The sequence below is a fragment of the Humulus lupulus genome, chromosome 2, assembly GCF_963169125.1.
Source record: "Humulus lupulus chromosome 2, drHumLupu1.1, whole genome shotgun sequence".
In the NCBI taxonomy this organism is placed as follows: domain Eukaryota; kingdom Viridiplantae; phylum Streptophyta; class Magnoliopsida; order Rosales; family Cannabaceae; genus Humulus; species Humulus lupulus.
In genome coordinates this window covers 216,365,903-216,388,919 of record NC_084794.1, presented here as the reverse complement: position 1 = coordinate 216,388,919, position 23,017 = coordinate 216,365,903, and the positions used below count along the sequence as shown (strand labels likewise).

Below are 23,017 nucleotides of genomic sequence, written 5' to 3'. Positions count from 1 at the left end.
AAAAAAATCATCAAAATGTTGGCTCTAGAAAAAACTTAGTGAACATCGTTTCTCTTATTCTCTTAAAGGTTAATACTTAGAATATAAGAGATTCACAGACGTAAGCTTAGTTAACAGCTAAACCAAACTTAAAATGCTTGATTTCTTTCTTTATTTCCCTATTTCAATTTGCATAATTATTTGATCCAGTAATCCTGGTAGACGAAATTGTTAATCCACAACAATAATAATAACCCACAAATTAAGAGCTAGCATATAACTTTTTTGTTTTGTTTTTTTTTTCCATGAAGAAGTCTTTTCAAGAAGCATGATATGTATTATTCTTCTCGTGACCATCTTAGGTTCCATCAACAGATTTGTTAAACAAATCTAATTGATTTGTTTCAACATATAAACAAATCTAAACATATTAAAACAAATCTAAACATATTAAAACAAATCTAAACGTTCAAATAAATTAAGCACGTAGGAAGCTCTCGACAAGTTTCAACCTAATTTGGAATTAAGTGTTTGGTTACATGAGGTTTTTTTTTTTTTTTTGAAAAATAAGGGTTTATACTTTTTTTTTGTTTAAAAAGGAATCTATGTTTTTATTTGTATAGAATTTGTGTTTTGATAAATTACTTTATAGATCATATATTTTATAAAATAGCTCAAATCGATCCTTAAATCTGATTTTGGTAAAAAAAAATTGAACTAAAATTTTAAATAATTTGTCAAACTAACAACTCAGAACAAAAATACAATTATTTTGTCTAATAATTGTGTTATTATATTTAAGTTTTTGTTTATCAAAATTAATTTTAATGATCTATTTGAACTATTTTGCAAAATACAGAATACACAAAATAATTTATCAAAATATATTATACAAACAGATAATAAGACAAAACCATGGCACAAAAAATATAAACCCTAAAAAAAAATAGTTTAAACAAAACAAGAATCTTGATAAAGTACTAAATTGGAATCAGTATAGCGTGTGTATTGGGTAATTAACAAGGTTATGGTGGTACGTATATAGTAAATTATAATTAGTCACTAGTCACTGCTACACAACATTTTTTTAATTATCAATACAAACAAACAAAGACCAAAATCTACATAGGTTTGCTTAATTAATATATATTTATTTATGCAAATTTAATGAGCGTGAAGAACAAGTATTACCTGCGTAAGCTCTCAATGAGTTTAAGATATAAAATTATATGTTGGTATATATTATTTGTTTTAATGCTCAATGATCGATGGACTGACTAATCACGGGACAGTACTAACTGTTCAATGGACCCAAATTTACATGCATTTAAAAAGAACAAATTAAGTCAAGTACAAAGTGAGTGAGTGAAAACACATCTTCTTTATATCAATATAGTTAATTGGATTCAGTCTGGTTAAGTCATACAAGTGGCCAATTAGTACCAATAATAACAAAACTTCCCATAAGAGTCCAAACCAAGTAGGATTCAAAACTCGAATTATATATGTATAATAATCCAACATCTTATTATTGCGTGGTGGGGAAAAAATGACAGTCGTCTTTCTCTGCTTGATTGCAGTAAATTAATTAATGAACCATAGTGAACTTCAAACACACGCATATAACATATATATGATAACAAATCAAAATCAGGGGAAAGCGAAGGAACATAATAGGGCATAGTGGGGAAGAAGAAAGAAGATGGCTCATGCAAACGACAAAAACAAGAGTGAGCGTTGCGCTGTTACGTTTTGTCAGTGAGTCAACACAACTCATATTTTGGCCTCTTTTTTCATCTTTTTTTGTCCTCTCTATGCTCATTCACAGACGACCAATATTATAGCACATAAAGCATCAATAATGTATGGTACTCACTGTATAGTGTGCCAATTGCCATGTTCATCTAAAAATGTTAATTAGGGTACTAAGATTAGAGTAGTGGCTAGGGATATTATGTTGACATCTTGTTTGATTTAAGCGACAATACGATATGACTCTATATGATTTAGGGTAATTAGCAGCTAACGCCATTGTTCTATTACAATTGTAACATTTGAGTCTCTTATATTTTTTATTTATTAGCAAAAGTTTCTAATATTACATAATTTGTTCAACATTTTCCCCAAATCTCCATTTGTTCCTTAAAATGAGGACTAAACATGAATGTTATGGACTATTTCTGCTAAAAAAAAAATCGGACACTAAATATGAATATTAGAAACTATTGTCGCTAATAAATAAAAGATCAGAGATTTATATGTTTCAATTTGGAAAGAATAAGGACTTTAGCCGTCAATTTCTATATAATTTTTTTCCAATAAGATTAATTGCTCTATAATTAACATATATAAAAAAAATTATTTTTTAGATTTTTTAAGGAGCTATTGACTATCATAGACAAGTCGTGGTTCTACCACTGTATAATCTCATATTATTTTTTTTAATTACAAAATTAAAATAAAATAATTTTTTTACTATATATGAGTCTCTCTATATTTTCTTTACATCATTTAAATATTATATACTTAAACATTTGTATTAATTAATAAAAAAATAAAACTAATAAAATTGGAGAGAGAAGGAAAAAGATGAATAATTTAAAAAAATGTTTATGGGAGCTCTAAAAATCGAGAAGGAAATTATTAAATAAAAGATTAATATTAATAATCTCTTTGTCTACATTTATAGATTTTTTTAGAGTTCCTTTAAACATTTTACAATAATATATTTATTCAATTTCTTTTTTTCTCTTTCCAAATTTATTATTTTCTATTATTATAATTAATAAAAATATATAATAATATTTAAATAATGTAAAGAAAAAAATTTGAGAAACTCGTATATGACATAATGTAAAAAAATTATTGTCTTAATTTTGCAATTAAAACAATTAATATAGAATTATATAGTGGTATAACCACAACTTATCTAGAGTAGTCAATGGCCTCCTTAAAAAAGTCTAAGAAATAATTTTTTTATATGTTAATTATAAAGTATTTAATTTTCTTAAAAAAAATTATATAGAAATTGGTGGTTAAAGTTCTCGTTCTTTTAAAATTGAAGTATTTAAATCTCTGATCTTTTTTTGTTTTGCGGCAATAGTCCCTAAACATTCATGTTTAGTCTCAATTTTAATGGGCATATCTTTTTTTTTAGCGACAATAGTCTCAAACATTCGTGCCTAGTCCCAATTTTAACGAACAAATAACGATTTGAGAAAAATGTATAACAATCATGTAAGGTTGAGAACTTGTGCAAGCAAATAAAAAATAAGAGATATAAATGCTTCACTTGTAAACGAATAGGTCTTAATGATTTATAATAATTCAACTACATGTGCCTACTACACCCCTTAAGCATAAATGTTTTGTTTTGAAAATTCAATACATATGGATTGATCTTGTTGTTTAGCTATATATAAAAGTTGATAATTATAAATCATGTAACAGTTGAAATGAAATTTGAGTATTAAAAAGGTTTTTCAAAATAACACTTTTATATAATATTTTGTACATAAAGCAATCAAGAATTTTCTTACCATTCTATTTATTATACAAACTCTAAACAACTCAATATCAATTTGTAATTATCATTGGGAAGATTCGTAGTTAGCTAACTATTTTTTTCACTAAACGTTTACTTTTGTTGGTAGTCCTAATCAATACGGTAATCTAATTAATAACATTAAGATGAAATAAATAATAGAGAAGTCGAATCAACACATATTACATTCTCAGATGTTATTGGGAAGATTAGTACCTAAATTAGCTAAGTGGGACACATTTTTAAAACAAATTTCACTACGTCTACACTTTTGTTAATTAGTGTACTTAGCTTTATAATAAAATTCTATAATGTGGGGTCACTGTAATTAACAATACTTTTCTTTCACGGACTCTAATGTCATTCTCACTTTTTTCTCAACTCAAGAGCAAAACACAGCGCAATTCTTGTGAACATTCTCTCTTTTTTATTTTCATTCTCCACCCTCGTGATGAGCTCACAGGGTCATGTCGTTTTCTCTTCTCAATGCACCAATATCCAAATCCATATCCTACCCTTCTTTTCTTCATGAACAAGTAGTATAGCTAGCTAGATATACCTTCTTCAACCTTAACACCCCAAAAGCTCTCTTGATCCGTTAAAACTGGGAAATACAGAGGAATCTCGACAATATTGTCCATTTGATGGCGAAGTTTCCCACGTTGGTTTTCTCGTTCCTTGCCGGTTTTTTATGCTTTCTGATTCAAAACTGCAATGGATACAACGGTAACAACATTGCCGCTCAACTCAACGACGACGTTTTAGGCCTCATCGTCTTCAAATCAGACGTACAAGACCCTTTTTCCCATCTCTCTTCATGGAACGAAGATAATGACTCCCCATGTTCATGGAAGTTCGTTCGGTGCAACCAGAAAACCGGCCGAGTTTCGGAGCTTTCACTAGACGGCTTAGGCTTATCTGGTAAGGTTGGAAGAGGCCTTGAGAAGTTACAGTTTCTCAAGGTACTGTCCCTCTCAGGAAACAATCTCAGAGGTGATATTAGCTCAAAGCTTTCTCTTCCTTATGATAGCCTTGAAGTACTTAACCTTAGCCGAAACAAACTTTCGGGTCGAATCCCAGCTTCGTTTATGGACATGAAATCTATTAGAGTTGTTGATATTTCCGAGAATTCAATCTCAGGACCTCTTCCTGATACCATGTTTGGTCCCTGTCTTTCTCTGCATCATCTTTCTTTGGCTGGGAATTTGCTTGAGGGATCAATACCTCAAACACTGTTCAAATGCCTCTCTTTGAATAGTCTCAACATTTCCAGTAATCGATTTTCTGGAAACCTGGAATTCGTTTCCGGGTTTTGGTTGTTGGAGAGGATTCGAACTTTGGATCTCTCTAAAAATTTCTTTTCCGGGTCGGTTCCAGAAGGGATATCAGCTTTGCATTACTTGAAACAGTTTTCAGTACAAGAAAACCACTTGTCTGGCTCATTACCTTCAGATATAGGACTCTGTACACACTTAACCAGAATCGATTTCAGCAGCAATCAACTCTCCGGGACATTTCCGGAGTCATTACGGAGACTAAACTCATTGACCCTTTTCAACATAGCAGACAATATGTTGAGTGGTGTTATCCCTCAATGGATTGGTGAGTTGAGGAATCTGGAGTCATTGGATTTGTCCAAGAATGACTTTACCGGAAGCCTCCCTTCATCAATGGGTGACTTGAACTCACTTAACCACTTGACTTTATCTAATAACAAGCTCATTGGAACCATTCCAAGCACAATCGGTGACTTGACCAAATTATCAGTAATCAAATTGAAGGGCAACAGCTTCAATGGGAGTATACCAGAGAGTTTGTTCAATCTAGCTTTGGCAGAAGTCGATTTTTCAGAGAACCAATTCACAGGTCCGATTCCAACTGGTTCAACTTCGAGTACTAGGCTTTTTGAAAGTCTCCGTTTTCTGGATTTGTCAATGAACAACATACAAGGAACTATACCAGCTGAAATGGGACTTTTCTCCCGCTTGGAGTACTTGAATTTGTCTTGGAACAATCTTAAATCCAGGATCCCACCTGAGCTCGGATTGTTTCGAAACCTTACAGTATTGGATCTAAGAAGTAGTGGCTTGCTTGGTTCTATCCCAGGAGACATATGTGATTCAGGAAGCTTGGACATTCTTCAACTCGATGGAAACTCACTAAGTGGTCAGATTCCTTGTGAGATTGGAAATTGTTCATCTCTCTCCTTGCTGTGAGTATCGACCTCTTCCTTTTAACTTGCAATTTTCTTTTCTAGAATTGAAAGATTTAATCATAAACTATCCAAAATTGTAAAACTTCAAATTTTGTTCATTAATTTTTTGAAATGTTATGTAGATTTCTATAGAAAGAAGGGTCATTAGTATGATTTTTTTTTTTTAAAAAAAAAGTTCAGAGACAACTAAATGGCCTTGGGAAAATGATTTCATAACATGTGCTAACTTGGGTTTTGCTTAATTTTGTCACAGGAGCTTGTCCCACAACAACATAAGTGGTCCAATTCCGAAGTCCATTTCAAAGATCAACAAACTCAAGATGCTAAATTTGGAGTTCAACCAACTAAGTGGAGAAATCCCAATGGAGCTTGGAAAACTACCATATCTCCTATCAGTTAATGTCTCTTACAACAGGCTGATTGGGAGGCTTCCAGTTGGGGGTATATTCCAGAGCCTAGACCAAAGCTCTTTGCTAGGTAACTTGGGAATTTGCTCACCGTTGTTAAAAGGTCCATGTAAAATGAATGTGTCGAAACCTCTAGTCCTTGACCCAAATGCATACGATACTCAAATTGATGGTCGTGGTCATCAGAAACAGAATCCAACTGAATCCTCACAGTTCATATCAAAATCGCATAAAAGCCGAATGTTCCTCAGTGTATCTGCCATTGTCGCGATTTCAGCTGCATCCCTGATCCTTATTGGAGTAATTGTCATTAGTCTTCTCAACATATCTGCCAGAAAAAGACTGGCTTTTGTGGAAGAAGCCTTGGAAAGTATGTGCTCTAGCTCTTCTAGATCCGGGGCAAGTCTAGCTGTAGGAAAACTTGTTCTTTTCGATTCAAGATTTTCCGAAGAGATTGGAGATCTTCTGTCTCTACTCAGTAAGGCCTCTGAGATAGGAGAAGGAGTGTTTGGAACTGTCTACAAAGTCGCCTTGTGTGATCACCAAGAAAGAGCAGAGTTAGCTATTAAGAAGCTTGTCACCTCAAACATAATCCAGTACCCTGAAGATTTTGATCGCGAAGTGAGAATCTTGGGAAAAGCAAAACATCCCAATTTAGTATCCTTACAAGGGTATTACTGGACTCCACAAGTTCAGCTCCTGGTAACTGAGTACGCTTCCAATGGCAGCCTACAATCCAAACTCCATGAAAGACTTTCTTCAGTTGAGCCTCTTACATGGCCTCAAAGATTCAAAATTTTGGTTGGAACGGCCAAAGGGTTGGCTCATCTCCACCACTCAACCCGTCCTCCCATAGTTCACTACAATTTGAAGCCGAGTAACATACTGCTTGACCAAAACTTAAATCCGAAAATCTCTGATTTTGGGCTAGCTAGGCTGCTAACAAAGCTGGACAAGCATGTGATAAGCAACCGGTTTCAAAGCGCATTAGGCTACGTTGCACCGGAGCTGGCTTGCAAAAGCCTCAGGGTGAACGAGAAGTGTGATGTTTATGGCTTCGGAGTACTGATTCTGGAGCTGGTAACCGGGCGAAGGCCAGTCGAGTATGGAGAAGACAATGTGGTGATATTGAGTGATCATGCCAGAGTTTTGCTTGAAGAAGGGAATGTCTTGGATTGTGTTGATGGAAGTATGGGACAATACCCTGAAGATGAGATCTTACCTGTTCTTAAATTGGCTTTAGTTTGTACTTCTCAGGTGCCTTCAATTAGACCTTCAATGGCTGAAGTTGTCCAAATTCTGCAGGTTATCAAGACCCCAGTTCCTCAAAGAATGGAAATGTTCTAGTGAAGAATCATATATTTTTAATTTATTTATTTTTACTGATGATGAGAAATGGTTTAGTGATAGTTGAATTGTAACTTTTAATAGCATTTCTTAACTTTGTTGTTACAAGTTTCTTCTGCTTATAAGTTTGCATAACTGCGTTCTGTATTTCACAAGTATTGCCTCTTATATTTCTTCATATTGCATATATTTATTAAGAATTTTTCTTTTTCATTTTTATATGCTTTAATAGGAATATTTATTTACAGTCGTTCTCCTTAAATCCACAGTAGTAGAAATACAAGTCATGCGGTTATTGTAAGACATCTTCGGACACAAATTATAAATGATCACTAAGATTATTCATTTTCGGACATTTTCAAGAATATTATTATGAGCTCCACTTAGTGCGGCATTCGTTTATTAGTTTAAATTTAACTGATTTAACCAATCACCCTACCAATATTACTTTCTTCATCTTCAATTCAAATTTTGGAAGAAAAAAAATGATTCTTCAAAAGAATGTTCTCAACAGAAACGCCAAAATGGTGGGTTGCCGCTATTTCAGCTCTAAGCTTATGAAAAGGGACTGACAAACACAACACTTATAGTGGTCCAAATAGTTGCAAATGCACACTTTTTACCATTTTGGTAAGGTACTTTTTTCTTTTTCTTTTCTTTTTTCTTTTTTGAGGGTAAATTTTGGTAAGGTACTTAAAAGTTGAAGTATTCCATTATTTCCATATTCCAGGTGTTAGTTTGATTAATTTTGTCGCTACATTTAACTAGTGGCAATCTAATTTAAAAAAAAAAAAAAACTAGTGGCAATCTTCCATATATATCGCACTTTCTCATAGGTTTAGGAAAATCGTAAAATTTTTGTATGTTAAGACCTCGATTTCTTAGCAATTGGTTTTTCTATTAAAAAAAAAAAAAACTGACAAGCATCAGGACTATATCATTTGACTATAATTTAAATGCTTTTGAAATTGTAAGCTAAATATTACAAGTTATAGTAGGGCTCACCAAAAATTTTTACAACCCGAATAAACTGCCAAACCAACCCGAAAAAACTTCCAAAAAACGCAATCCGAATAAACCGACCAAAATTTAAACCGCCTAATTGTTACATTGGGTGGGTTGAAAATAATTATCAACCCGCCTAATATAACCCGACCCGCCTAATTAAGAATTTATTATTTTTAATATATTCAAATAAATATATAAATTAATTAAGTTTTGTTTTAATTTTTTTACTATAAATTTAAAATATTGTTTTAAGCTTAAAAATATAAACTTCACACTATTAGTACTAGTATTTAAAAGAAAAAAAAATGTAAAAAATGTAAAAAAAAAAAAAAATCACTTTTTTGTGGGTGGGTTGACCCAACCAACCCGCCCAACCCGCAAAAAAAAAATACCATTTTGGTTTGGGCGGGTTAACCCGATCAACCCGCCCAAATTATTGGACGAGTTAAAAAAAAATTTCTTAATTGGGTAAGTTACGGGTCATTTTTGCTAACCCAATTATGACATTGGACAAATAAAAATATCTTGTAACCCGACCAACCCGCCCAATGCTCAGCCCTAAGTTATAGCTCACCACAAATTAGTTGAAGATAGTTTTGGCTAAATTAAAATAGATTAATAAATAAAGTGTTTGAAAAACAAACTCATTTTTTCAGTATTTTAAAATGATGTCAAAATAATTAAAGTAAATTAACATAAATTGGAGTAGTGCTTTGGATTTTCAATTTAATATCATGAGAAAAAGTAATATGATAATATGTATACTGTAGGATATTAAAATTGATATATATATATATATGTATATACTACATACAAGCCTATTACAAATTTGTTTAGTTTTATTTTTATAATTTATTAAATTTGTATTATTATCATATAAATATTTTAAATAAATAGACAATATTATATATAGAAGAATAGTATAAATATATTAAATGAAAAATTAAACCAAAATAATATTTACTATTTTCTTAAATATATATAATATGAAAACTTTTTTAAACATAAATAGTCATTTTTAATAAAAATTAAGATTATGTATTATATATTATTATTATTATAATAATATTTTATACTATTTAAATTTATATTTATACAAGTATTAAATATATTGTTTTGTATTAAATATTATTATAATAATAATATTTTATAATATTTGAATTCATATTAATATAATTAGTTAAAAATAGGATTATATATTATTATTATAATAATATTTTATAACATTTAAATTTATATTAATATAGTTATTAAATATCTAGTTTTTTAAATAAATATGTAATATGATAACTTTTTTAAATATAAATGATAATTATTATATATTATTATTATAATAATATTTGAATTCATATTAATATAATTAGTTAAAAATAAGATTATATATTATTATAATAATATGTTATAACATTTAAATTTATATTAATATAGTTATTAAATATCTAGTTTTATATTATATATTATTATAATAATGATATTTTATAACATTTGAATTTAAATTTAAATTTATATTAATATAATTATTATATAGTTAGGTTTATATTAAATATTATTATAATAATGATATTTTATAATATTTAAATTTATATTAATATAATTAATAAAGATCTATTTTTAAGTTAGTTTTAAAAGTATATTTTGTTAAATATTTAAAATATTATGTTAAAGTTAACAAAACAAACTGTTAACACTCAAAATTTTCGTTATCTACACTGTTATCATACAAAAGATACATAAAAAAATATATGAGAAAAGAAAATGTATGTACTCATAGTTGGATAGTTTCTTATTATTGAACACTTTTTTTTTTGCCCTGTCAATGGTAACTATCTAGTTTATACACGTGAATAATGCAACCAAAAAAAAGTCTTTCCTATAAATTTAATTTTTATATATTTATAGATAAAGAAACATGTGAAGCTATGAACCTTTAAAAATAATCATACTAAATCATATTTTAATTCAATTCTATTATAATTTTTTTATCCCTATTAAAATTAAAATTACTCTCTATTTTGCCTCATTACACATTTTTTTTCCAATTTTTGGTGAATATATAAATGTTACATGACAAAAATAAACTTATGCAATGATAAGCTAATATAAAGTGACTATGCTATTAATAACTTATGCAATTTTTGGTGAATATATTCACATTTTGTAAGTGCTCAAAAAATATTTTGTTTGCCAACAATATATATAGAGAATTGTTAACCACACTACTGGTGTCCAACACCACAAGGAGATGACATACTGTTATTGTTGCAATCTAATATCACATCCCACATATTCAAATTTAATAAATGTTATGGGGGCATCACTAACCAACCATGAAGTGTCACATCATGTGGTATTGAACACATTAAGATGCCAAATAACAACACTCATTTATATATATATATATATACTAGATACAAACGTTTATTTAGTTTTATTTATAAAATTTATTAATTATTTTTATTAAATTTGTATAATTTTCATTTAAATATCAAAAAAATAAACAATATTATATATAAAAGAAATACATAAACATATTAAAAGAAAAATTAAACCAAAACATTATTTATAATATATATGATAACATTTTAGATCACAAACTATCATATTTAAGGTACAAAACATTCATGATATTATTCAAATTACACATTAATGATTAAAGAATAATCTTGTTTATTATTGATAGAAGATAAATGTTATTCTAATTTCTTATGTAGTTATACAGTCATACTATTTATATACACACGACACCTATATATAACATATTTATAATATTTATTGTTATTCAATGTGAATATAAGTTAGATCAAATAAAAAAAATAACATGTTTTCTTTTGAAATATAAATGATAATTTTTTTAATAAAAATTAAGAATATATATTATATATTATTATATTAATGATATTTTATAATATTTAAATTTATATTAATAGAAGTATTAAATATCTAATTTTGTATTAAATATTATTATTATAATAATAATATTTTATAATATTTGAATTCATATATTAATATAATTAGTAAAAAATTAATATTATATATTATTATCATAATAATATTTTATAACATTTAAACTTATATTAATATAATAATTAAATATGTTATTAAATATCTAGTCTTTTTTATATATTATTATAGTAATGATATTTTATAACAATTAAATTTAAATTTATATTAATATAATTATTAAATATTTAGCCTAATATTAAATATTATTATAATAATGATATTTTATAATATTTAAATTTATATTAATATAATTAATAAATATCTATTTTAAATTACTTTTAAAGGTATATTTCGTTAAATATTTAGAATATTCTGTTAAAGCTAATAAAAAATCGTTAAAACTAAGAATTTGTGTTATCTAGACACTTTTTATATCTCTTCTATATAAAAAGTGTGTGAATAACAGAAATTTTTTGTTTTAACGGTTTGTTTTGTTAACTTTAATGGAATTTAACAAAATATTCCTTTACAACTAACTAAAATAGATATTTATTAATTATATTAATGTAAATTCAAATATTATAAAATATCATTATTATATTAATATTTAATATAAAACTACATATATAATAATTATGTTGACGTCGTTTTTCGTCAACTTAAAAAGGAGAGCAATTAAACAAAAATATACCACGGGAAATGCAATAAGAAGATGAAAACATGATCTTTTTTACGTGGTCCAGCAGTTAAAATCTGCCTAGTCCACGAGTCTGTGTTATTAACACTTGGGGGTCTTCTGGAAACTTTCAGAGAATAGTTGCCCAGAGTTTTCTCTCAAGATCTCAAAATTTTGGTCCTTTACAAATGGGGTTTCCTTCTCTATCTATATAGAAGGTTACAGAATTCGTTCCCACATATTTCAGGAAGATATTTTGTAAATCAAATGATATAATGCCAATTAATGCATTATTTGTTACGTGCATGATAATATCCCATAGAATGTGGGATTGGATAACTAATTACATCATGTCCCTTAAACATAGAGATTTTACAACAATAAATACATTCACACGTAAATGACTAGCTTAGATACTGGGTTCATTACGCCTTCGAGACTATTTGTTTATCACGAGCTCGTCATCTTGCTTTGCCTTTGCTCCCAACAAGTAACCATTGACGAAGTCATCACATTCGAGCTTGCACTTCTCAAGCTCGAACCATCTTGTCTGTGGGCGAGAGATGCATCAGGACACTTATACAAGTGTTGAACCCTTGCTATTGCGAGTTGCAAGCCTATCTTATAAGCTCAGAACATATTCGAGGCTACACACTGCTCGAGCTCATGAGGTCGTCATTTGCAGCGAAATTGTCTCCGACTGGTGGATCATATGATGACTGTGCTTATTTCGAGCTTATACCTAACGAGCCTAGATTTTGGGATCACAATTCCTCATGCTCGAAATCTGGGTGTAACATTTTGCCCCCTCAAAAGTATTAGTTCGAATCCTATGAGAAGGAAACTTTTAAACTGCCCTCCTTGGAAACTGAGTCGTCTAATGTACTCAAGAATGGACACATGTCACCTAGGGTTGCTCAACTGGAGTACTTGAGTGCTTTTGTACCATGCCCATGTCTATTCATCTGCCACCTTTATGCCGCCATTGTCACGTCTGTACCCGTTCGTTCAATCAAATACCAAATTCGGCCAACGGTCCATATCAGTTCGACGTATGACATTCGGGCCTATAAATATGCCCACATCATCTTCTTCCCCTCACTTTTGCATTTTAAACTTTTAGAGAAAAAAAAAGGAGAAAAAACCAGAACCCAAACATTGTTCTATTCTTGCATGTTTTCGAAACCGAGAAAGCAAAACAACTTTGGCTTGTTCGAATCCGTGAGATCATTCTTGCAACCACTCCTCCAGTCATCAATCTCTCTGTATCTGCAAGCCACTGTGTGTAAGTTCCTATTCTTGATTCCATATGTTTATATATATATATATATATATTTTTTTTTTTACATTTCTGTGTTCCTGTTGCACCGTGAGCATATTTGCTAGTTTTGTACTAGGATATTTGTAGCAATTTGTAACTTCAACCATATAATTTAACTGATACTGCGCAAACTTTGGGTTCAAAAAATTTCTGATACCATGGGTTTCAAACCCAGATTTAGTGTAGAGGATGCAAATGTATCTTTTTTGTTGTTATTTTTTTATTACGGGTAATGTACCATGTAGACCAAGAAATGGGGTACTGATTTAGGGTTTTAAATTGCACATTTCCCAAATTATCACCTTTTTGAGTAACCGTCAATTTTTTTCCTGAAAATCCAGGATTCTTAAAATGAATCCACTTTCCCTTCTCCGCGTCAAATACACGCTCAAAGCCCGAGTCTTATAATGGCTTGGGGGTTCCTTTGAATTCATCCCCTTCCTTCGAGATTTCGATCTCAATCTAGCCTGCCTTGCGATTTTGAGCCTTTGAGCTCGAACCATCTAGAATTTTATTATTTATTCCTTGTGTGCCTGGCCCTCACCTTTTTCTTTCTTTCTAGATGTCGCAGAATCTTGAAAAATGGTGGGGGTCAGTGCTCACAATTCCCTATTCTCTGACAACTCCGAGCCCTGAATCATCCTTCACCCAAAATCAGCGGATAATTCTCAAGCATATTGTGAGGTGTGAACAAGAAGATATTTGAGCTCACTTCCGACGTCAAATCGACGAGGTTGAGGAAAGGAAAAGGAAAAAACTTCGAGTCTCTATCTATCCAGACCCAAACCCCGGACTTAGACTGATCCCACTCGACCCTACACTTAAAGTAATTGTTGCCTTCAAGCCGGGTGATCTTGTACTCTCGCTAATGGAAGAGTATTCAAATCGTTCGTGCACCTCGCAACCAACTGCCATTCCTACCCCAAGGGAGGAACTTTTCGAGGCCGAGCATTACTGGAGCTCGATTTCTTCACTAGGGAAAATCTCTGACATCTTAGCCCTTCACGGTCTTGGATTATCAGGCTCTCTAAGGTGTCGAGATCCTACCTCCAATGAGCGAAGCTGTTACGCCTCGGGTGATGGCCGCCCTGACAATAAACTGAAGCTCGCGGCCTGGAGTCGCGAGCATATGAAGGCAGGGGCTCTACTGCCCTTGAACTCCTTTTTTAAGGACTTTCTGGATTTCGTTGGGCATGTGCCCTTCCAACTCCAGACCAATTCATACAGGGTCTTGTCAGCCCTGAGGTCGTTGTACCATGAACTGAAGTGGGAAGGACCTTCACCAAGAGAGATCTTGTATCTCTTTTGCCTGAAAACCAACCCCTCCCGAGCTCGGGGAGGAGATGGCTTCTATTACTTGTTGAGCTATCCCAAGGAGAAGAAGATCTTTGAGGACATGCCCAACCATCCCCCCAATTTCAAGCTGGCCTTCTTTTGGACAGATGGCTTGGCCCCTTCAAAGTTTTATTCGTTTCGACGAATTCATAAGTATATGACCTCCTTTCCTTTCATGCTTGAATAATGTTTAGGCTCGAACTAATTATAATATATTCAATTTTTCAACCAATTATCACTGTCCTACCCCTACGGACGCAATGAAGGAGGACAAGGAAGTTCTGCTCTAGTTGCCATACGGTAGACGCTCCCTATCTTATCTTCTTCATGAAGATAAGCTTCGAGCCTGCGGCCTTCTGGAGCAGGGCCAGCCGACGGACGACGCTGCTTATCGAAAGTACACCATGTGGGAGCATGTACCACTCCCCACTGAGAAACTTCCTTCGAGGCAGAGGTCAACGAGCTTGAGGGCCCGATCCCCAGCTCACCGCCATAAGAGTCCATGTTCAAGGAATGATGCCAACGACGAGGCTTCGAGCTCGAGTGACAGAGGTAAAGTCATTCTCAGCTCGGCCTTGTGGTCTCCTTCCCTTCTAAAATATAGACTCGACACCCTGATCCTATTCCCGGATTATCGGGATAATTTCCACGTATGGTCTTGGGTAGATGATAGGGTCCATGATTCGATAGCTGGCTAGGAAAATACCAAACCATTTATAGTTTGAATGAAGTTTGGGATGGGATAGTCGTTCAATATGGAACAAACGTCTATAGGGGCCTTTCGAGGTTTACTTCCACGTATAGCGAAATGACTCTGGGGAGAGTTCCAGTTAATTTTCTTGTCACTTGTCCATTTATTTCCATTAACTGTTTGCTTCACATTTACTTTAAACATTTTAAGCTCGTATACTAATGTGTTTTGATTATGCAGGAAATATGGACTCTGACCTCGAAACCATGCTCAACAGCCGCTCGGGAGCCAAGCAAAGCAAGCGCCCAAGAGTGTCACAAAAAGCTGGTCGGCCTACCAAAGTCCACAAAAAGACTGAGGTGACTCCTCCTCCAGGCCCTCAAGGCCCGAGCCAAGTCGTGACCTCCAACCGCCAGGTCGGGGTTCCTGCGGAAGCTGTTCCTTCCCTGCCTCCCGCCACCCAAACCCTTCAAATGACCGCACCTACTCCAAAGAAGCCAGTTCCCACTCGAGAGCGCCTGCTGTCAATTTTGACTCATTCTAATGAGTATGTCATCGACAGCGCTGCGGGGACTCACAGAGCCACTCTTGGCTCGAATGTCCTATCTCGAGTATGTCAAAGCTTCAGCAATCTTGGGGCTCCTCAGTGGCAGTTCCTGGTCAATGCTCGGGACTCCAATGTCCTTTACGACAAGAGTATCGAGCTCATATCCTCGATAATTTTTCTTACTTTGTTACTCGTTTGAGTTTTACTTGAAACATGTTCTGACTTAATTTGTTTGTGTATTAGGCTCTCGCTGCAGTTGCTCAATTGAATTACAAGCTGAACAACGAAGCTCACGCGAGCATGTCTTATGCTTAGGAGTCGAGGAATCTCCAACTTAGGCTCGCCGACGAGTTTAAAGCTGCCAAGTCAAAGCTGGAGGCTGAGCTCGAAGAGAGGAGTTCAAAGATCAGGGAGCTCGAGGAGAAGAACTCAAGAGTTGAGGAACTTGAAAAGCTAAACGCAAAGCTCGAGGAGGAGAAAAAGGCCACCTACGAGATAATGGAGGGTGAAAAAGCTTGCCTCCTCGAAGAATTCAAACAAAGGAAGGATCGAGCAGTGGACATGGCCATGTAAAGGATCTGGGCCAACAATGCCGATCTTGACACAAGCTTCTTGGGTACCCTGGAGGGCGAGCTCGTGGCTAAGTGGCAAGCTTAGATGGAGGCCGAGGAAGCTAAGAAGGCTAAGGAGGGATCGAATGCCGCCAAAGGGGATGCTTCTGCTTCCTAGAGACTCGATCATGGGTTGCATCTCATTTAAAAAATTTGTAATAGTTAGAACTTTTTTCATTTTTATGCCCTTGGGGCAGAAACAATTTACATCTCGTAAAAGAGCTATTTTTTTTTGTTTATCCAAGCATACAGTTGATATTTTTAATGTTGTGCTCGACTTTACTTTAATATATTTGCCTTACATTTCTCAAATCGAAATATTTTAAGCAATTTATATGAAATTTTTCCTTTATGTTTATTTATTCATACAAACATCTGTCAGATTTTAGCTTGAGTGTCTATGCATTCATGCATAGCTTGCTCGATGTATCCATATTCGATCTCGTTTTGTGTCAAGGTCGGATCTTACTTTTACCATGCACTCGAAAGTACTTAAGTGGTATGCAAGATAGGTAGTTTAGTTATATCTTGCTTTTTAATCACTTTTCCTCTTCCTCGAGTAGTTTTTTGAGGTTATGAGGTCGAAACTATTGTTCCAAAATACTCCAGCCTCGATCTCGACTTAGCTCGAAGTAGGTTTATCTTTTTCCCAACTTGTGTCGATTAGTTTTAGCTGGTTTGTTCCAAACCTATTTAGGTCGTGTATGGTTTGTAATCCATACACTTATATACTTTTAATCTAGTTATGTCTATATCATATTGGCTCGCGTATCTTGTTATGTCCAAACACTTATTTTTAAATAATCTAGTTACGTCCAAATTATCTTAGCTCGCGCATCTGGTTATATCCAGACACTTATTTCGAGCATATACTTATAACTTCTATGTCGGGTTAATTATCCAAACATTTTTATTTAATGTTATTTATTTTTTCAAACTTATGGTATGTATACAACTGATGGCCCCTTAATATCTTATTAGTGTGACCATGGGTTATTAAATTAAGAGAGTTTGCAAAAAATACAGCATATAAGAACAAGAATGACTTTTGATCAGAATCGAATATTTTATTAATAAAAATTTGTAAAAATAGACATGCTTGGTTACAATGAGACATCATTCCTACACTATTGATAGTAAGGTCATAGATGTTCGCCATTCCAAGCTCGCGGTACCAATTCTCTGTTTAATCTTGCCAATTTATAGACTCCAAGTCGAATAATTGACTTGATCTGGTAAGGTCCTTCCCAATTAGATCCAAGCATGCCAACAGCCGAGTCCCTGTAGCTAGGAACACACACCTTAACACTAAGTCTCCCAATCTGAACTTCCTATCATGAACCTTTTTATTAAAATATCGGGTAGCTCGCTGCTGATATGCTGCATTTCTCAGTTGAGCTTCATCTCGCCTTTCTTCAATAAGGTCCAGACTTACTTAAAGCTGGGCTTGGTTCAATGCTTGATCGTAAGCATGGCTACAAATCGAGGGTATTTCAACCTCGATTGGTAACATGGCTACGCACCCATATGCCAGGGAGAAGGGGGTATGCCTTGTCGAAGTGCGAGCTGTGGTTCGATATGCCCACAAAACTTGGGGTAACTCCTCGGGCCATTTTCCCTTAGCTTATTTTAACCTCTTCTTCATAGAACTCTTGAGAATTTTATTTACTGCTTCGACCTGGGCGTTTGCTTGGGGATGGGCAACAGAGGAAAAACTTTTTATTATTCCATTTTTTTTTCACAAAAATGGGTAAATAATCCACTTTCGAATTGAGTATCGTTATCTGATACTATTTTCCTTGGAATTCTGTAACGGTAGATGATGTTTTTTACCACAAAGTCTAGGAATTTTTTTGAGGTAATTGTTGCCAGGGGTTCGGCCTCGGTCCATTTTGTAAAATAATTGACCGCGACAACATCATACTTTACTCCACCTTTGCCGGTTGGCAATGAACCTATGAGATTGATTCCCCATACTGCAAATGGCCATGGGGAGGTCATCATGGTTAGATCGAATGGTGGAGCTCGTGGAATTGTAGCGAATCGCTGGCATTTATCACATTTCTTGACATACTCGAATGCATCTGCTTTGATAGTGGGCCAGAAGTATCCTTGTCTTATAATTTTATTTGATAAGCTATGCCCCCCAGTGTGGTCTCCACAAAATCCTTCATGAATTTCTTCTAGGATTTTCTTTGCCTCGGGTGGAGTCACACATCGGAGTAACGACATCGAATATCATCTCTGCTATAACCTTCCCTCCACAGTAATGTATCTCGGAATTTGATACATCAATTTCCGAGCCTTGTTCCGTTCTGCTGGGAGAATGGCTATTTCGAGGTAATCAACTATTGGGGTCATCCAAGTTGGTTGGGAGTCAATCACGCATACGACTTCCTCTTCAGGCTCCCTGATACTGGGAGTCGACAGGTACTCTATTGGTACTACATTTAGCGTGTTGGCTTCGTTGGATGTGGGGAGCCTGGCTAAGGCGTCCGCATTTGAGTTTTGTTCTCGGGGAACTTGATCTATGGCATAGAACTCGAAATGTTCGAGTGTGGCCTTAGCATTTTCTAAATACGCAGCCATTTTTATACCACGAGCCTGATATTCCCCAAGGATTTGGTTGACCACCAACTGCGAGTCACTGTAGCAATGTATTGCTTTGGCCTTGAGTTCCTTGGCTATTCGGAGTCCTGCCAATAGAGCTTCGTACTCATCCTCGTTATTAGATGCTTCGAAGCTAAACCTTAAGGTAGAGTGAAATCGATTTCTTGTTGGAGTGATCAATATGATTCCTGCTCCCGATCCATTTTCGTTGGAAGATCCATCGACATAAAGTTTCCACAGCTCACGGGCTGGGGTTGTAACTTCGTCATCGGATACTCCTGTACATTCCACGATGAAGTCTGCCAGGGCCTGCCCCTTTATGGTCGTTCTCAGATGATAAGTGATCTCGAACTGTTCGAGTTCAACAACCCATTTTAACAATCTGCCCGAGGCCTCTGGTTTGGATAAGACTTGTCGCAGTGGTTGGTCGGTCAAAACATGGATAGGGTGTGCTTGGAAGTAAGGTCGGAGCTTTCGAGATGAATGGATCAGGCTGAGGGCCAGTTTTTCCATTAAAGGGTATCTCGATTCTACTCCCAGTAACTCTTGCTGACATAATACATTGGTTTTTGTACCTTCTTGTCTTCTCGGACGAGCACAGCACTGATGGCGTGCTCGGTTGTAGCAAGATACAAGTATAAGACTTCTCCTGTGATAGGTTTTGACAAGATCGGTGGTTCTAGGAGGTGTTTCTTTAGATCTTGGAATGCGAGCTCGCATTCCTCTGTCCATTCAAATTTTTTGCCTCCTCTCAAAAGGTTGAAGAATGGAAGATAGCAATCTGTAGATTTAGAAACAAACCTACTTAATATTCGTCCAGTTAAACTCTGGACATCTTTATGCTTTCTAGGTGAGGGCATATCAATTAATGCCTGGATCTTGTTAGGATTAACCTCTATTCCTTGCGCATTCACTATGAAGCCCATAAACTTCTCCGACGATACTCTAAAAGAGAATTTTTGGGGGTTGAGTTTCATGTTGTACTTCCGTAATACGGCAAAGCATTCTTCGAGGTCGTCTACATGGTTATCGTTATGTTTAGATTTGACTAACATATCATCAACATAAACTTCCATGTTATTACCTATCTGCTCAGAGAACATTTTTTTCACAAGTTTTTGGTACGTTGCTCCAACATTCTTAAGCCCGAAAGGCATGACGTTGTAACAGTACAACCCTTTATCGGTTACAAAGTTTGTATGCTCTTGGTCCGGTGCGTGCATGGTGATCTGTTTATATTCAGAATAAGCATCCATGAATGACATAAGACCGTGCCCAGGTGTGGCATCTACGAGTTGATCGATTCGAGGCAGGGGAAACAATCCTTTGGGCATGTTGTTGAGGTCGGAGTTATCGATGCAACTTTGCCATGTTCCGTTGGGTTTCAGAACCAACACTGGATTGGCGATCCAACCAGGATAGAAAGCGTCTCGTATGAATCGATTTGCTTTTAACTTATCGACCTCTTCCTTTAGGGATTTCTTTCTATCATCGTCCAGGAGTCTCCATTTTTGCTGCTTTGGGGGGAAGCTCTTGTCAATATTAAGTGCATGGCTTATCACATTTAGACTTATCCCTACCATGTTCGAATGTGACCATGTGAAAACATCCTAGTTTTTCTTCAAGAAGCAAATTAATTGCTACTTCGCTTTTTCAGAAATATTTTTCCCCACCTTCACAGTCTTTGGGGGATCGACTTCTTCGAGCTTGACCTCTTAGAGCTCCTCCAACGGCTCGAGGTCAGCCCTTTCCTCTACTCTAGGGTCAATTTCTTCGTCTATTTCAAAGTTCGTCTCGTCCTCATTCTGAATTATGACAAGTGCCTATGCACTTGTTTGTTTTTTCCCTCTAACGAAAATGCTATAGCATTCCCTCCCCGCGAGCTGGTCCCCTTTTAGAGTCTCGATGCCACTAGAAGTCGGGAACTTGATGGCTAGATGCCTAACGGACAAAACTGCCCCTAGCCCTACTAGGGCGGGTCTCCCAAGCAGTACATTATAGGTCGATGGAAGATCCACTACAACGAACTCCATCATCTTGGTTATAGAGACTGGGTAGTCTCCCAAGGTCATAGGGAGTTCAATGGATCCCATGCAGGCAATCCCTTCTCCTAAAAATCCGTACAATGTAGTTGCACAGGCTTTTAGGTCACAAAGCGCGAGTCCCATCTTTTCTAAAGTAGCCTTATAGAGGATATTCACCGAGCTCCCATTGTCAATTAGGACTCGGTGTATCCTTTTCTTTGCGAGCTGAAGGGTGATGACCAGAGGGTCATTATGAGGGAACTGGACATGAGACGTGTCGTCTTCAATAAAAGTTATGGGTTGAGTTTCAACCCTTTGTTGTTTTGGAGCTCTAGGTTTGGGTTCGTAGGGAGAACCTTCACCAGTCTTTAACTCATTCACATATCTTTTTCTGGGCATTCCTGCTTGATCCTGCGATATGGGGTCCCCCCAAGATGGTTATGACATCTTCTCCATCAATTGGAGGGGGTCATTCATCTTCCCGAGCTCGAGAGTTATTGTTATGGGTAGGTGGTGCAGCTGCTGCCCTCTGGCTAGTGGAAGCCTGATTGGGGTTTTGGTTTCTTACATACTGACTGAAATATCCCCTCGAGATCAATCATTCGATCTCATCTTTTAATTGTCTACACTCATCGCTTGTATGTTCGATATCTCTGTGGAATCTACAGTATTTGCTAGAATCTCTTTTCACCTTTTGGTTCCTCATGGGATCAGGTCGTCTGAAAGGGACATGGTTTTCATTAGCCAGGTAGATATTCTCCCGAGACTCATTGAGCTCGGTATACACTTTGTATACGAAGAATTATCTTTCCCCTTGCTTCTTCTTTCCCCCATCCACCTCGGGGTTTTTCCCTTCATTTTTCTTTCTCTTAGAAGGGTTATCCCCAGGGGGTTTTGAAGTTGTAGGGTCAACCGAGGTCGAGGTAGAGTTTGCGTTTGTTGTTGTAGTTATGGGCTGAGAGGTCATATTTAATGCTGACCTCGCCTCCTCTACATTAACAAACGTCTGAGCTCTTCGATTGAACTCGGTTAAGGACCTAACAAGCTTTCTTTTCAAGTCTTCCCATAGAGGACTTCCAGGCATTACTCCAGCTCGAATGACCATTAAATGGCCACTATCATCGACATCTCGAGCTCGGGCAACTTCTAAGTTAATCCTTGTGAGGTAACCTTTTAGTGACTCATTTGGCTGCTATCGGACATTGGTTAAGGCTGAAGCCTCGGGCCTAATGCTGACCATGGCTTTAAATTGTTTCTTGAAATCTCTTGACAATTGATCCCAAGAAGCAATCGAATGTCTTTTGAATGTTTCAAACCAGTTTTTTACCGGTCCCGCGAGAGAGGCTGGGAACAGCATACACCTAAGCTCGTAGACCACATTGCTGGTGCGCATAATTGTGTTAAAGGTGCTCAGATGGCTGTATGGATCAAAATTCCCATCAAATGGTGAGACATGAGGGATCCTAAACCCTTGAGGAAAAGTAGTGTTAGAGATATGCGAGGCGAATGGCTCGAGTTCTTCATCGAACTCTTCATCCCTTTCCCAGCTACGCTCATTCTGCAAGTGCCTGAATGCTCTCTCCAACTGCTCAATCCTCTCTTGGACTGGATCTACAGGAGGCCTGGCCTGTTCTAGAAGGGACTGGTTATCGTTGATTACAACTGCAGTTCCCTGTCTCAGTGCAGGATTATAAATTGGCTGCTTGCGACCATTCAGATGATCTCGTAGATTTGGATTCGGGGGATATTCACGTCCCCG

General features: G+C 35.3%; 1 protein-coding gene across 1 annotated transcript; it reads left to right on the top strand.

Annotated features, from left to right (window-relative positions):
• Positions 1–3,911: 3,911 nt before the first annotated feature.
• LOC133818957 (probably inactive leucine-rich repeat receptor-like protein kinase At3g28040) lies at positions 3,912–7,647 on the top strand. The gene is made up of 2 exons (XM_062252086.1): positions 3,912–5,735; positions 5,992–7,647. Exons 1-2 carry the CDS (start codon positions 4,168–4,170, stop codon positions 7,490–7,492), a joined length of 3,069 nt encoding a protein of 1,022 aa, XP_062108070.1. The 5' UTR covers positions 3,912–4,167; the 3' UTR covers positions 7,493–7,647.
• The last annotated feature ends 15,370 nt before the right edge of the window (positions 7,648–23,017 follow it).

Coding starts and splice junctions, on each gene's coding strand:
- LOC133818957 (XM_062252086.1), top strand. CDS start 4,168: ATGGCGAAGTTTCCCACGTTGGTTTTCTCGTTCCTTGCCGGTTTTTTA. Junction 5,736..5,991: donor TGTTCATCTCTCTCCTTGCT/GTGAGTATCGAC, acceptor ATTTTGTCACAG/GAGCTTGTCCCACAACAACA.